Genomic DNA, 14,716 nt, shown 5'->3' on the forward strand with positions numbered 1-14,716 from the left:
GATAAATCCACCTAGCAACCGTTAAGCTAGAAGGCTAGCGCCAGGCCGGTAGTATTAGCGTGAAGCTTGGCATCATACAGACAGTGGGGCTGAGCTTGAAGATATGAAGAAGGTGAAATGTGGAATAGAGTGCCAAAGTGGCTATTTGAGGAGCCTGGGAATCAGAGAGTCTTCGCGATGTACTATGTCATCACATCTTATAGACAAGCAATTCCATGTATATGAGCTCCAAAGAGCACCCTGGCTCAAATCAAGACTCGACCTTGCAAATCACCAACTTTAAATTATGTTGGTCAATTTCCAAGGACTATCAGCGAAATTTTGTTCAATAGCTACTCTAGAAACAGACTACCTTGATTTCCTAATCACCATTTCAATCTTGCCAACTATTTGGTGGATGTTAGTGTGAATTAAGTGTTATATTATGACGTTTCCGGCTCCCAAGCGAAGATAGGAACTTCTCTAAGTTCTCAGTAGATTCAGTTCTATTCCTAAAAACCACGCTTCAGGTTTTCTCCATAAAAAAGAATAAATGAAATAATAAATGTTTCAAAAGAATCATCAATTCAAAGAAGAATACGTGGTAATCATTTCGGTCCATAACAGCAGTCGTTCTCAATATACTCGCAAGTAACTCCCTTTCGCATTCATTCTCGATAATTTAAGGGTCATTTGCAATAAAAAGATGGAATGACTAACACCCAAACAAGCCATAACCACTGCACACGATATTTCAATTGAGGCCGGCCTTTCGAATTTTGCAGCCCTTGCGAAGGATACTCGAACTTCAAATCTTGACCCCTCATCTTCAGATACCGATGCAGAGAAGACCAAAGTTGAGAATAAGGATGAGGAAGATGGAAATGGTAAATTTGAAAGAATTCACCGCCAACCACCAAGAGATACCAATGTTATCTTTGATGGGGGCTCTGACGCCAATGACGAACCCGTATCCGAATCCGAATTTGAATCCGATTTCATGGTACGAGCAGGTGACAAAGGCGAAGAAAAGAGTAAATTTCGGAAATCGTTGAAGGAAAGTAGATCCACCATTGCACCTGAATTTGAGTCTGAATCTCGACCTCAATCTAGTTTTATCAGCTTTAGCACAGGGATTGAGAGCCAGTCTTCAGCAGCAGGAAACAGTGATCTTGATAAAATCGAAGATCCGTATCAAGAAGACAGCGAAGATTCATCCTCTCTTCTGCTCACACCTACATCTATAGCCGAGTTCGTTACAGAATCTGACTCCCAATCGATACACCAGATTTCAGCCAAGACAGAAATTGATCACGGTACCACATCTGGCAAGGGGACAGATGCAAACCACGAAGCCGAGACTGCATCTCAAGCAGCTGCACATTTAGATTCATTGGATCCTATGAACCCATCTGTCGAGCAAGACGATGCAACACGCAATGCCAGCATACGAGCCACTATAAATGGACTCCAAAATTCCACTATCACAGTGTGTTTCCACATTTTTCTTTCTACTGTGTTCCTCTCCATACTCATATTCTTTGGGCTTCTCCTTCCTCAAAATTGCCGGGCTTCTTTGCTTGGTCACCCTTCGACAATAACGTTGCTAAGCACCATCTCACTCTTGCTTTTCTGAGAGATGTTTGTCATATTTGATATTGGAATAATAGGCGATGTGGGACTTAATGACATCAGATGTTTTGATGCAAAAAACATTCCAGACGTTCGATCGACCTCGGTCTTAAATCAATCGAGATTTCATAGAATGAGAAGTACTATAACACCAATTATTGTTTGGACATGGGTTTTAATTTTTGCGAGGTGGACTTGGATCCAATACCCAATTTATTATGGGAAAGGAACATGCTTGGCATAGGAACGAGGGGGAACAAACGGTACCGCAAACGCAACCGCTACTGTATTTGTTGATATCACGTCGCATGTCCTGCTGAAAGCAATTAATAATGTTACAAATGCCACTATGAAAGCACTCATGAACGCTACGGCGCAGGCTTGAATGGCGCCACACTGCTTCGTTGAGGGCTTTCCCAATAGTCGAATCATACCAAAGGCACACGGCCTTAGATATAAATTGTATGACATATTTCGTTAATTTACAATGACATCTATCCAACTCCCGTGTTCTGAACTTTATACAATTAATCGTGCGAAGTTATTTGAAGACATTTTTATCACCTCAATCTTTCAATAGGTCTACCTTCTCTGACCCGTCCGATTAAAAACCAAGCACAACTAGCCCAACACATCCCGAAACCAATCCAATTGGAGGCTGGCAACTTGAAACCAGCCATAATAGGTAGTAAGAACGCAGCTCGTGGCACAAACAAAAAGCTTGTCGTAAGGGGACCAGTTGCTCTAGTCAATGCAATTGTGCACCAGAATACTGCCCATGATCCAGTGCCGCCACAAAGAACCATTAACCAATGAAAGAATACATCCAGGAAATAGCAATTGCGATAGACATCTGGCAGTTCGCCAGATAAGAGGAGAATGGGAACGAAAATGAGGATGGAGAGAAGGGATGTATAGTGTAGCAGACGCCAGTATGCTCGATTCTCCTCGCGAGAACCAGAGAAATCCGACGGGCCGTTACCGGAAGCGAAACCCCCTATAAGGTCGCCTTGAGGAACAAGTTGAGCGACCAGCGTTTTATATGTACGTTGAATCTGAACAGGATATAACGCAACAAAAATGGACGAGAAGACTCCGGCAACTATACTTTCCCATGGTGCACGAAGACCAGCCTTTATCGTGCCTAGTAGCAGAAAGAGAGTAGCAATCAAAGCTGATGAAATGGTGGATGCAGAATGCTGCTGTTGTCCAAGGATCGCAGTAAATAGTAGAGAAAATGGAATGATTCCAATCCTAGCCATGACATATATAGAAAGTTCGGCGTAAGCGAAAGAGATGTTGCTCAATATAAGTTTCACCACAAAAATAATGGCGAGGGGTAAGACTTGTCGAGCGACAGCGTAGTCAAATTCGAACAGCCCACCACCAGCAATACCTCCGGAACTTGCAGATGACAACCTTCCCAGAGTCGAAAGTAACCCTCGTTTCTTTCCTTCTCCCCTAAATCCAGGTGAGCTCGAATTGTGCAAAGGTGTACTTGGCGCAACCGCACTCGACAGACCAGCAGTGACACAGACTGGACTTGCTAATCTTGTAAGGAATGCCGAAAGCCATAAAAATCCGTGTGTAATCAACAATTCGATAAATGTAGTCGTTAAAGGCCAGGGAAACTTATAAACTCCGGCTAATAAGATCATAAGCTTAGTATGTGAAGTATAGTTTTCTTGCAGGTACCCACTCCAAAGAACTATCCTATTCATGACAGTCAGACCTATACCACAACCCCCTAACCAAAATACCAGAACCCCGACATAAAAGCGCCAGCCTAGTGATGTGTTGAAGAGGAATTGGCCCAGTCCTCCACTGTAGAGCGCATATCGCCAACCCGTATATTTAGGCTCTACCCCGGAAAGAATAGGGCGCCTGGACGATGTGCCCCAATTATCATATTCTTCGTCGCTTTCTGATGTCGGCTCGGGGCCCGAGGCAGCCGTTGGGCGATAAGGTGAGGGACTTCGGGATATGTTTATGAGCGGGATAGAAGGATAAAGTTCAGATGAGGTCGTTGCATTTCGAGAAGACATCTTATCGCCGCTCTCTCCATCTGAGTCCAGACTACTGATTGAATAACTTTTTCGATGATTCGAACGTGTTCGCGGGAGATTCGAATTCGCGGTATGGATAAGGTATTGAAGCGCGGGTCGAAATGGGTTTGGAGTATCGGTATTGCGAGCTGAGAACATGGTATTAATTAAATATTGAATAAAAGGAGAGGACAATTGTTGCATGCCTTAAGAGGTAAAGAATGAAGTGACAAATATATGTGTGTGATATCAATGAAATATCCCCGTCATTGAGATTGTTCGGATTCTATATTACATTTATAGACTCCTGACACGGCTTCCTCCTTTTCATTAAAATTGGAGACGTCTTCGTCGTCGTCGCTATTGTCGTAAGCAGGATATGCGAATCTGGTGTCAAATTAGAATAATCAATTGGGAGTGATCTGGTTCAATTGATCTATTTCCAGAACCCTTGCTGTCGATCAATCGTGCTTGGTATTGATTGCTACTGGAATGGTTCATCCACCGAACCTTTGTAACGGAGAAAACGGCGTCGCCAAATCCCGTGACCGTGATTTTCGCTCGATGGCTGAGGTAATCCACAATTATTCGAGATCTGGAGCGAAATTGAGTCAAGGTTAGTAACAAGGTAAATATATTTCCAAAAACATGCCACTTTCTTTTCACTATTTTGCTTTTCTCCACTTCAATTCTTGATCAATGGCTTCAATACTACCAGGACTGCGAAAGGCCACTCCTAGGCTATCTAGGGATTTCTTTATATGCCATCAATGTTTAAAGCAACCTCGTCCTACATTACGACAAACAAAGTTCCCCGCCAAATCCATATCTTCCCGCTCTATACGATTCAACAGTCATACAGCTACGATTACTGAATCTGCCAATGGAGTCTCTCCATTGAGTTCGCTGGCTGAGTCATTGAGTAAATCGAGTCAAGCAATAAATAAAGAATCGTCGCGAAGCAGATTTCCAGAAACAAGTTCAAAATCTGTGGGTTATTGGCTATTAGGAAGTGCTGCAAGTGTTTTTGGAATTGTTGTATTTGGAGGTCTAACGAGGTTGACAGAGTCTGGGTATGTTCGATCCGACGAAGATTCTTTCGTTTGCTTTGTTCGATCTTCTGGTCTGCCAATACCGTCATTTAGAGCATCTTGCTGATTCCCCTCAAGTCTTAGTATTACAGAATGGAAACCCGTCACTGGATCTCTTCCGCCTCTCTCTGCTGCAGATTGGGAAAGTGAATTCGACTTGTATCGAGCCTCGCCTGAATTCAAGCTTCTCAACCCACATATGACCATGGAAGAATTCAAAAAGATATATTTTATGGAATGGTTTCATCGATTATGGGGACGATTTATTGGACTCTCCTTTGTCGTCCCAGCTGCCTACTTTGTCGCCCGCCGTAAAGTATCAAAGCCTATGGCTCTTCGCCTACTTGGAATATCGGGACTCATTGGCTTCCAGGGAGCTATTGGTTGGTGGATGGTTAAGTCAGGATTGAAGGACGATCTTTTCGCCCCCGGCTCCCACCCCCGCGTTTCCCAATACAGGCTTACCACACATCTCGGCGCTGCATTTATATGTTACACTGCGATGCTTTGGAACGGTCTCTCAATTCTTCGCGATCGCAAACTATTGTTTAACTCTACACCAGCTCAGGCGCATGCTCATCTCCTTCGTTTATCTTCGCCTTCATTATCTGTATTCCGTAAATCGGTTGCCGGTCTTGCTCTCCTCGTCTTCACAACAGCTATGTCCGGTGGATTGGTCGCGGGTCTTGATGCCGGTCTCATTTATAATGAATTTCCTCGAATGGGCAAGGGATTCGCGCCACCGAAGTCCGAACTCTTCTCCGAATTTTACTCCAGACAACCGGATCGTAGTGATTTGTGGTGGCGTAACATGCTCGAGAATCCATCAACAGTACAATTGGACCACCGTATACTAGCAACTACTTCATTTACTGCTATTCTCGCCCTATGGGCATATTCGCGCTTCAACCCTAGAGTTAAAACTGCTCTCCCAAAAAGTGGGGCGAAAGGAATGCTTGGTGTAGTTCATCTTTTGATGATGCAAGTTACTTTGGGTATTAGCACTCTGATATACTTGGTACCCACTCCACTTGCTTCTGCCCATCAAGCTGGAAGTCTGGCATTATTGTCTGGTGTTGTGGTTTTGGGTAGTCGAGTCTGGGTTCCCAAAAGAACCATGGCTATCCTGAGGAGAAAGTTAGCATCACAAAGCCCACAAGCTGCTAGGGTGAAGTTTGCAAGCCGTGTTCCACCGCTTGCATCAAAAACTTCTTAATGCCGAAGTTTTCAATTGTATATTTGAAAAAACAGAACGAAAGGTGTTTGGGGGGGAAATGGCGCACAGTTAAGCTCATCTCATGTTTATACTATTAGCTTCTCAACTCTGTATATTAATTTAACGAATTATGAGTATTCAGCCTACGTCTCTAAACATGGTTCTTTGTTACTCAATATCGCTAAATTAATCGCTGCTTTCTCCTTTGTTATTTCGTGAGACTTTTTTCTGCAATGAGATACGTGTGTCATTATTAAGATTGAGATCGGTTTATGCGCGCATGATGGAGAAGAAATAATATTTGTCATTTGTTGAAAATAGACAAGATCCAATACTGTATTAACACAGTCGCGTGCGTCCTTTAGTCCGCCCAACAATTCCACCCACGGCGAAGATGCCTGCCATTTCCTCATATCCTCAACTTCTGACTGAGAAGTCCATGATTTTCTGTTTCTTTACTTGTTACTATCTGTGTATGTGTAATAGTACCCATCATCAATCTCATCTCATTTTGAAGCCTCTGCCACCGAGTCCCCGTTGTTGAAAAATCCCCGCTCTTTTGCTTCATGACGTCTTGAAGCGCCCACCAAATTGCCATTGTTAAAAAATCCTCGTTTGGTCTTCGAGGAATCTGATGCGTCGTTGTTGTTAAAGAATCCCCGCTTTTCACTAGATCCTGCATCGTTATTGTTGAAAAATCCTCTCTTTTCTTTTGCAGCAACTGATGAATCTCCATTATTGAAAAATCCCCGTTTCACATCTGACCCTGCATCATTGTTATTAAAGAACCCCCGAGGAACACTGGCTTCATGTGCGGCTGTCATATCAGTGAAATATAAATATAGGATAAGCGGTAGACATACCCAGTGAGTTGGTTTCAATGATCGGGGCTGCCATGATGGCGATGGCCAGCGCGGCTGATGTAAAACACAAGTATTGGAATTTCATGATGATGGTGAATTGTCGGTGAGATCGTTTTGTATGGGCGGGTGCTCTTTAATAAGTCTGCTTGTTCTAAGATGTTCTTGACCTAGCTGTCTTTTTGATAGTATTGCTTGTTGGTTAATGAGAAGGGTTTATATAGCAAATGCTTGGAAATATGATCCTCCCACAGCCCATCTATTCCGGTGGTAGTTCATCCCCGTCATCGTTTTCTATTCTCGTGCCGTCGTAAATGGTGTCAAAAGTCTCATCGGACTGTTTGAATGCTTGAATGAGGGGTATATTTATCACCTCGCACAATATAGAGAGGGGTTATGAAGGATATCGCAAGAACCAATTTTTCATCATCCAATGACTCGCCATCTAGCGTGCTGTTTGCACTTTCACTTTTCTCATGCTAGAAAAGAAGTCAACTCGCGTTGTCATTCCTCCGGCATTGCAATACTCAAAGCCATTCATCCCATGGTGCGTTTGTATTTATGAGGAAATTCGCCAAAGAAATCGTGAAATCGGTTTACTACCACCACATTCGTCGCGTCTGGGCACGCCGATAATCACACGATAGTCTGGCCGAGTAGGTGATTGTGATCTTTGAAACACGGGTATGAAGCCACTTTCACAGCGGTGAGAAAACGGTTATACATATTGTGGTGCGCGAGATGTTGTGTAAATGCAAGTTTGATGTGCATGATGTTGAATTTGGCATTACACAACAGAAGCGATCATGATTCCCTGGCTTTGTTTTATAGCATCACTTGTTCCCAAAGGAGCTTTCGGATTGTTTTCGGGGAGGAGTTTTTCATTGGAACCTCTTTTAAACGTTCGCGGAGAGCATATGTATTTTTTTTTTGAGGGGAGGGCTGGGGGTCGGATATCCGAGGGGTAAAGGAGTTACTGTCAAGAAACGTAACTTTTACTTGACATTGTATTTACAAATTAAAGACGCTCATTAAATCACTTTTAAGGTGCTGCTAAGATTTAAAATATATCTCACATTGGTGCCATAAGGATTATTGTAACGGACGGTTAAGTATCTTCAATCATTGAGAATGGTGATTGAATTCCGTAATGACAGCATCTTGCACTCAAACTCCATGAGAGTGCAAATAACTAGAACATCGATAGAATTGGGTAATTAATCATCAAAAGACTCAACACTCAACTTCCACAGCTCTTCAGGGTCCTTGCATTGTCTCTCCATCATCCCGTCGACATTTTCTTTTCCTTTCGAATCAGCTTTTGGTGGCTCCAGTGTTCCATCAGCCGTGCATAGTACTGTCTAGAATTTTGGTGTGAAGTCAGTGCTAAGTTCCTTAGTGTTTTATAGAAAGAAATTGTATCTTATGACATCCTACTTCGTCCCATCTACTAGCAACTATGCTCTGGCGTTAATACCCGGGTATTTTGTTTGCTAATTAAAATAACTGAACTCCAGATTTGTCCAAAGTCTCCAAGAAAGTCAAGAATGTGAGTGAGAACTGTACATACCTGTCTCAAATAATCAAAACAATGCAACCAATGCAACGGATCCCCATGTTCAATGTGACCAAAATCATGACCATGACCATGGCCGCCTCCCGCTCTCTTTTTCTGCTGTCCCCTTCTCATTTTGCTCTCCGCCTCCTCATCGTCTTCCATCTTCTCCATCTTCAACTCCTCAACTTCCATCTTCAACTCCTCCATCTCCCTGAATAATTCCTGTACGCCTCCCCTCATAATACCCAAACAGTGGAGAGAATGAAACATAGTTATTCCATATCTATGTTTCTTCCCCTTTTGCACTTCTCCTTTCTTTCCTTCCGCATACTCGTTCCCATTTGACTCCATATTTTCGTCAAAAACCCTCAAAAACCCCCCATTTTGTGGAAGTAATTCATCCCAAAGATGATCATATTCATGGGAAAGATTCTCGTATATTGGATGCTCAGAAAATAGAACAGTTTTGGAAAGCGGTGATGAGGGATTAAGGGACCCAGAAATAGAAGGTGTGGATGAAGATAATGGGGAGGTATGTGAATTAGGTGAAGAGGTGGGAGAGACAAAGGACACAGAGGATATTTGAAGAAAGTATATGATAGTTGTGAGGATGACAATTAGGAATAGAAATGAGATGAGGAGGGATGAGGATTGTTTCGTCGAGGTGGAGCGGGATGCCAACATTTTTTTCGACCTCTTCTGTTCTTCTTTGGCTTATATCATCGCGTGTGAATCTCTCTCTCAAATTTGTGATTAGGCGGAAATTTGAGACAATAATCAGAACTGAGTATTCTATTGTATTTTTGAGTATGTATATCTTTGCAGAAATTCTTCGTCTGCTATCAGTAAATATCACCTTCCTATAAAACTCTAGTTCCCGAGTGCCAAGCGATGAATGTCTTGGCACCTGCCCTTCGGGTAAATCGCTGAACTGCCTTTTTCGGGTGTGTGAGATATGCGAGTGATCCCTACTCGGCATTTGCTTTTAGGACGGTAGTTAGCTGTACGTGTTAGACACTGTAAGATCTTGGAGCTGCGGTGGACGAAGTGATATGCACCCCACTATTTGCAGAGCTGGTATCTGAATTGAGATGATTTGCGATGGAGACGATTGAGGCGATGGATCTTTGATATGGAGAAAAGTTTGCTCGTATCGTGAATTTCAGATTCAAAGTAAATTGTGGGTTGATATTCATGATGCAAGTAAAAATAAACTAAAAGAGTTCGTCGAACATATGGACTTCGAGCCATAGCAATATATGGGAGCGATTGAAATGGCAATACATTATTCTAAGCTAATTTTATTAAAGTACGATTTATATTATACTTTCGAGATGAAATCTTTGAGTGAAAGATTAATCAAAGTGTTTGTAGCTTTGTTTAATCGATTTTCGAATTTCTATATAATTATGGCTTTTTGTATTAATTCTAATGAATTAATGTATTTTGATAATTTGAAGAATCTAGTTCTAATCTATTTTAATCGTTTTTTTATATTCAATCTTATATATATATTATTTGATTTTATATTATATAATTTCTTTTTAATTTTAATTTTTGTAATATCTATATATAATTCAAAGCTATATTTTTCGAATTTCGTAATATAATCAAACCAATCAGACTTCTCGATTTCTTTGAAATTTAATTATATAGAAAATATATATCTATATAGTAAAAGTCATTATTGATTAAATATACAATTATATTTATTATTATTATCTTTAATTTAATAAGGATAGATCCCATCTTTTATTTTTTGTTTTGTATGTTACGGGAGCTGCCTCTAGGGTCACGTGGAAGTGTCTAGAGATCTCTCGAGGTGGTTTAGACTAGACTTCAAGTAGGAATTCAATAAGGTTGTAACTGGTTGCAATTCTCGTAACTATAGTAATGAAACTAATGATTGTTCTTGAGCACGAAGCTCTACATTGTAATGAAACCCATTCCCTTATATAGACCTTCGTTCTCGTCTGGATAGCTTGGGTAGACTGTCTATCCTGTCTATCCACGGATAGCCTGGATAGCCTGCCTATCCTGTCTATCCATCACGTGACACTTGCCCCGTGACCTACATGATACTACTGCTTATCTAACCTGTGCTTACTAGATAACCTATAACCGCTATCCCTCCTGTGCCTACTGTAGGGTAGGTGCCAACAAAAGATAGGTACCTATCTTTTAATCATTGCTTATTGATTCGGTTACTGCTATCTTTAGTTACCCTTTAATTCAACTGTCCCTACAGTGCTGTTTTCGTAGGTTCCAACACCAAGGCCTTAGGTTTATCTTATAATCCATGTTGCGGTGCGGGTACCTCCGTAACACTATCCCCTTCCTAGACTAGCGCTTGCCCCAAGCGTCTATATAGCGGGGTTCCCCCATATCGATTTCTCACTGATTGACTAACTGCTTCTTTCTTTCAATATGCCAGTTGAGCGTACCAAAAAACGAACAGAACAAATATCCCTTGGTCAGCGGATTGAGAGGTTAGGAATCGAAATGGTTGCATGCTCTCGTTGTGAAAAATCCAACAAACGTTGTGTTGGAATGAAAATTGGTCCTAATGTTGGCCGCTGTGCTGAGTGCTGTAGGCAGGGCAAAACCTGCGATGTGAGAGAGCGAAATCAAATGCCTTCCGTATCCGACTGGGAGTCCATTGATCGTCAGCGCCAGCGCCTTCGCGACGAAGAGGAAGAGGCCATGGCTAAAATTCTTCGTTTGCGCAAACAACAACGATTTCTGGATGAACGGGAAAAGAAAATGATAGCTGCTGGTCTCAGTTCTATGGATGAGCTCGATGCTCTGGAAGAAAAGGAAAAGCTGGAAAAAGAGCGTGTGGACAAAGAAACCGCAGATGTCGCTGCGCCCGTTCCTAGTGGTTCCCCCTCCTTCGACTTCTTCGGTTCTTCGTTACCTCCGTTGTCTGATGCCGAGCTTGAGGCTTTGCTGGCAGATGTGGGTACTTCAGGTGGAATGCCTGTAGTTTCTCAGGGCAGCTGAGATCCTTCTTGAGTTCCCATGTGTTTTCCGAATGTGGGTAGTCTAACCATTTGATCAAATACTTGATTTTGCCCCTGACATATTTACAATCTAGTATTGTTTCAACGTCGTATATGGCGTTTGGGTTGACTGGTTCGATTTCTGTAAATGGCGCATTTGGCGCTCCTGGTGGTGCTGGTTCGAGCAAGGATATGTGGAATACTGGGTGGATATTCATTGTGTCTGGTAATTTCAATCGATAATTAACCGTTCCTATTACCTTATCAATCTTGAATGGTCCTATTTTCCTGTGGTCGAGTTTATTGCTTGGTCTCTTGGTTTCGATGTTTCGTTGTAGCAAATAAACTTTATCCCCCTCTTTAAGCGTAGGTTCCATACTACGTTTCGTATTGTAGTACGCTGCTGTTCTGGAAGATATGAATCTTAGATCAAGAGCCAGTTGCTCTTGGAGATCTTTCAGCTGTTCGACTTGTACTATTGCTGATTCGGCATTAACTTCTTGTGGTATCGGGATTTTATACGCTTGTGGATTAAACCCAAAATTAGCTCGTGCTGGGGTGATTTTCGTGGTTTCCGTTTCCGATGTATTGTATGCGAACTGTGCCATGGGTAATAGCTCTACCCAATTGTCTTGTCGATAATTTACATAGCATCTAAGATATGCTTCCATTGTCTGATTGGTCCTCTCTGTTTGACCATCTGTTTGTGGGTGGAAAGATGTCGATAGCTTTCTCTTGATACCCATAAGTGCTAATAAGGTAGTCCAGAATTTCGAGGTAAAGAGCTTGTCTCGATCCGAGATTATCTCATCTGGTACTCCGTGTATGCTTACTATGACCCTTAGGAACACATATGCTAGTTGCTCAGCATCCCATGTTTCCTTGAATGGTATCATATATGCAAATTTCGTTAGCCTGTCTACTATATTGAGTATCGCGTCGTACTCAATTCCTGTAGTAGGATCCTTTGAGAGTGGTAGTTTGACCACAAAGTCCCATGTGATGGACTTCCATGGCTGAGAAGGCATGTCTGGGGTCTGGAGCTGACCATACGGCGCATGTCGTGATGACTTGTTTCGTATGCAGGTGTCACAATTTCCAACAACTTCTTCAACTATCGTTCTCATTCGTGGGAAGTAACTGATTTCCCGGATTCTTGCAAATGTTCTTGCAATCCCTTGATGTCCGTGTGCCGGCAACCCATGTTGTTCCGTCACAAATTCCTTGGTCATTTGACTCGGAATGTATACTTTTCCATGAAAGTATATGGTATCATCTTCTATAGTGAATCCTGGTTCTATTGTCTTGCGTATGCGTGTGGCAGTAGCATCCTTGTTGTAGTGTGATTGGATCTGTTTCCTGAGGTGGTTGTCTTCCAACAGGTGTGTTGCTGCAAGCTGTGGTGCATTGTAGACCAGTGATTCGCCGTCTTTCTTGAATATAGCGTATGACTCGTACGTTTTGTTTTCTTGATATTCTGGTTTTCGGCTAAGAGCGTCGGCTCTAGCGTTTTCTGATCCTTTGACATATGAAATTCTGAAATTGTAGTTGGCCATGGTCTCCGACCATCTGACCTGTCGTCTGTTTAACTGCTTCGTTGTGGTGAAGTAAACCAAGTTCTTATGATCTGTATACACCTGTACTGTGTATTTCGATCCTTCCAAATATACTCGCCATTCTCTAAATGCATCGACTATTGCCAGTAATTCTTTGTCATATATCTCGTAATTTAACTCAGCTGGTGATAGTTTTCGGGAGTAGAATGCGATTGGCTGGTATTTTCCATTCTGGCCCGGTTGGCTCAGAACTGCTCCTATAGCGAAATCTGAGGAATCCGTTTCCACTATGATTTCTTTCTCTGGGTCAAAAGTCAACAGTATTGGTTCTTCTGCCACTGCTTGTTTGAGTGTATCGAATGACTCCTGTGCTTTGGCAGTCCATTCGAAGCTTCCTTGATCTTTTCTGGTTAACGTGGTCAAGGGTGTAGTAATCCCTGAATAACCCTTGATAAATCTTCTATAGAAGTTGACAAATCCTAGAAAGGATTGTACTTCCTTGATTGTGGTCGGCTGCTTCCATTCGAGCACTGCCTTAACCTTGTCTTTGCTCATCTTGAGCCCTTGGCTTGATACGGTGAATCCCAAGAATTCTGTTTCTGTGACATGGAATTCGCATTTGCTTGGTTTGCACAGCAAGTCTGCTTTGGATAGACTTTCGAGGATGTTGCTAACGTCCTTAATGTGTTGAACCTTGTTGTTTGAATATACTAGGATGTCGTCCAAGTAGCATATACAGCAAGTATCCAAATATTGTGACAACACATTGTTCATAAGCCTCATGAAAGTAGCTGGTGCGTTGGTTAGCCCGAATGGCATAACTTGGTACTCGTATAGCCCGTATCTTGTTTTGAAAGCGGTTTTCCATTCTTCGCCTTCCTTCATTCTGATCAAGTGGTAACCATTACGTAGGTCCATCTTGGTGAATATCGTAGCTCCGCCTAATCGATCTCTTAATTCCGTAGCTAATGGAAGTGGATATCGATCCTTCTTAGTGAGTGCGTTAAGCTTTCTATAGTCTACAACTAGTCTATCGGGTCCATCCTTCTTGGGTACCCACATAGTTGGACTGGCCACTTGGGACGCGGATTCCCTGATCCATCCCTTGGCTAAATTGTCGTCGATGTATTCTCTGAGCCTTTTTAACTCATCGGCTGACATTGAATAAATTGGGGTGTGCACAGGCATCTTGCCTTCCTCCAATATTATCTCATGATCCCATGGCTTGTGTTCCGGTAAAGCCTCATGGATCCCTGGTTCTTTGAAAACATGTTCATATTTCTTGTACTGTTCTGGTATCGTAGGCCTTTCTTTTGCCTCGATTGCGATTTCGTGCCGTGTCGTTGGCTTCTGCATTTGTAGAGGAGGTGTACTGGCCTTCGCTCTTAATGGAGGACCCTGGACTGGGTGTCCTACGTCGCCGGTGTTGTTCGCGTTCAACTCCCCTTGGCGCGTGTTACGTCTCGCGGACGCCTCTAGCGTGTCCCTGTGACCGCTTTTGCACTGATCAAATGTCACAATTCCTTGTGCCCAATCTATTTTCGGATTATGTGCCTTCAACCATGGCATTCCTAAGATGATCTGTTGTTGGCCCAATGGCACAACGTCAAGCTGTATAACCTCTGTATGTTGGGTTATGCCCATTCGTACTGGGATTGTCTCCTGCGAAATCTTTCCGTCAGACCCTGCTAGCTGTCCGTCAACTAACTGCAATCGGTAGGGATGTTGTTTCGTTTGAAGTGGTATTTCCAAGTACTTTGCAGCTTCTGGTGCAATA

At 42.6% G+C, this 14,716-nt stretch overlaps 5 protein-coding genes across 11 annotated transcripts; 2 read left to right on the forward strand and 3 right to left on the reverse strand.

The window, feature by feature from the left end:
* The first annotated feature begins 315 nt into the window (after positions 1-315).
* On the forward strand, positions 316-1,670 carry BCIN_16g00140 (hypothetical protein). Of its 2 annotated transcripts, XM_024697767.1 has the most exons (2): positions 316-626; positions 711-1,670. In XM_024697767.1, exons 1-2 carry the CDS (start codon positions 545-547, stop codon positions 1,613-1,615), a joined length of 987 nt encoding a protein of 328 aa, XP_024553583.1. In that variant the 5' UTR covers positions 316-544; the 3' UTR covers positions 1,616-1,670. The 2 variants fall into 2 exon arrangements, with proteins under 2 accessions (XP_024553583.1, XP_024553584.1); XM_024697768.1 differs by having other exon boundaries at positions 316-1,670.
* A 13-nt stretch (positions 1,671-1,683) lies between these two features.
* BCIN_16g00150 (hypothetical protein) lies at positions 1,684-4,158 on the reverse strand. Of its 4 annotated transcripts, XM_024697770.1 has the most exons (3): positions 3,863-4,158; positions 3,311-3,805; positions 1,684-3,256 (listed from the first exon to the last, which is right to left on the reverse strand). In XM_024697770.1, exons 2-3 carry the CDS (start codon positions 3,654-3,656, stop codon positions 2,172-2,174), a joined length of 1,431 nt encoding a protein of 476 aa, XP_024553585.1. In that variant the 5' UTR covers positions 3,657-3,805; positions 3,863-4,158; the 3' UTR covers positions 1,684-2,171. The 4 variants fall into 4 exon arrangements, with proteins under 4 accessions (XP_024553585.1, XP_024553586.1, XP_024553587.1 ...); XM_024697769.1 differs by having other exon boundaries at positions 1,684-3,805; XM_024697771.1 differs by having other exon boundaries at positions 3,311-4,158.
* A 61-nt stretch (positions 4,159-4,219) lies between these two features.
* On the forward strand, positions 4,220-6,121 carry Bccox15. Its single transcript, XM_024697772.1, has 2 exons — positions 4,220-4,729; positions 4,826-6,121. The coding sequence occupies exons 1-2, from the start codon at positions 4,356-4,358 to the stop codon at positions 5,961-5,963; spliced, it is 1,512 nt and encodes a 503-aa protein (XP_024553588.1). The 5' UTR covers positions 4,220-4,355; the 3' UTR covers positions 5,964-6,121.
* Positions 6,073-7,495, reverse strand: BCIN_16g00170 (hypothetical protein). Of its 3 annotated transcripts, none has more exons than XM_024697773.1 (2): positions 6,827-7,495; positions 6,073-6,729 (listed from the first exon to the last, which is right to left on the reverse strand). In XM_024697773.1, the coding sequence occupies exons 1-2, from the start codon at positions 6,909-6,911 to the stop codon at positions 6,470-6,472; spliced, it is 345 nt and encodes a 114-aa protein (XP_024553589.1). In that variant the 5' UTR covers positions 6,912-7,495; the 3' UTR covers positions 6,073-6,469. The 3 variants fall into 3 exon arrangements, with proteins under 3 accessions (XP_024553589.1, XP_024553590.1, XP_001555127.2); XM_024697774.1 differs by having other exon boundaries at positions 6,073-6,768; XM_001555077.2 differs by having other exon boundaries at positions 6,073-6,780.
* Positions 7,496-7,871: 376 nt separating this feature from the next.
* On the reverse strand, positions 7,872-9,218 carry BCIN_16g00180 (hypothetical protein). The gene is made up of 2 exons (XM_001555076.2): positions 8,394-9,218; positions 7,872-8,184 (listed from the first exon to the last, which is right to left on the reverse strand). Exons 1-2 carry the CDS (start codon positions 9,063-9,065, stop codon positions 8,041-8,043), a joined length of 816 nt encoding a protein of 271 aa, XP_001555126.2. The 5' UTR covers positions 9,066-9,218; the 3' UTR covers positions 7,872-8,040.
* Between the last annotated feature and the right edge of the window lie 5,498 nt (positions 9,219-14,716).

The sequence above is a fragment of the Botrytis cinerea genome, chromosome 16 (assembly GCF_000143535.2).
Source record: "Botrytis cinerea B05.10 chromosome 16, complete sequence".
Lineage (NCBI taxonomy): Eukaryota > Fungi > Ascomycota > Leotiomycetes > Helotiales > Sclerotiniaceae > Botrytis > Botrytis cinerea.

Excerpts from the sequence above, each read along its gene's own strand:
- BCIN_16g00140 (XM_024697767.1), top strand. The coding sequence starts at position 545 with ATGTTTCAAAAGAATCATCAATTCAAAGAAGAATACGTGGTAATCATT. Across the intron at positions 627-710 it reads CAGTCGTTCTCAATATACTC|CCATAACCACTGCACACGAT; the intron begins GCAAGTAACTCC and ends CACCCAAACAAG.
- BCIN_16g00150 (XM_024697769.1), bottom strand. The coding sequence starts at position 3,656 with ATGTCTTCTCGAAATGCAACGACCTCATCTGAACTTTATCCTTCTATC.
- Bccox15 (XM_024697772.1), top strand. The coding sequence starts at position 4,356 with ATGGCTTCAATACTACCAGGACTGCGAAAGGCCACTCCTAGGCTATCT. Across the intron at positions 4,730-4,825 it reads ACGAGGTTGACAGAGTCTGG|TCTTAGTATTACAGAATGGA; the intron begins GTATGTTCGATC and ends ATTCCCCTCAAG.
- BCIN_16g00170 (XM_001555077.2), bottom strand. The coding sequence starts at position 6,911 with ATGAAATTCCAATACTTGTGTTTTACATCAGCCGCGCTGGCCATCGCC. Across the intron at positions 6,781-6,826 it reads CATTGAAACCAACTCACTGG|CCGCACATGAAGCCAGTGTT; the intron begins GTATGTCTACCG and ends CTGATATGACAG.
- BCIN_16g00180 (XM_001555076.2), bottom strand. The coding sequence starts at position 9,065 with ATGTTGGCATCCCGCTCCACCTCGACGAAACAATCCTCATCCCTCCTC. Across the intron at positions 8,185-8,393 it reads GTTTTGATTATTTGAGACAG|ACAGTACTATGCACGGCTGA; the intron begins GTATGTACAGTT and ends CCAAAATTCTAG.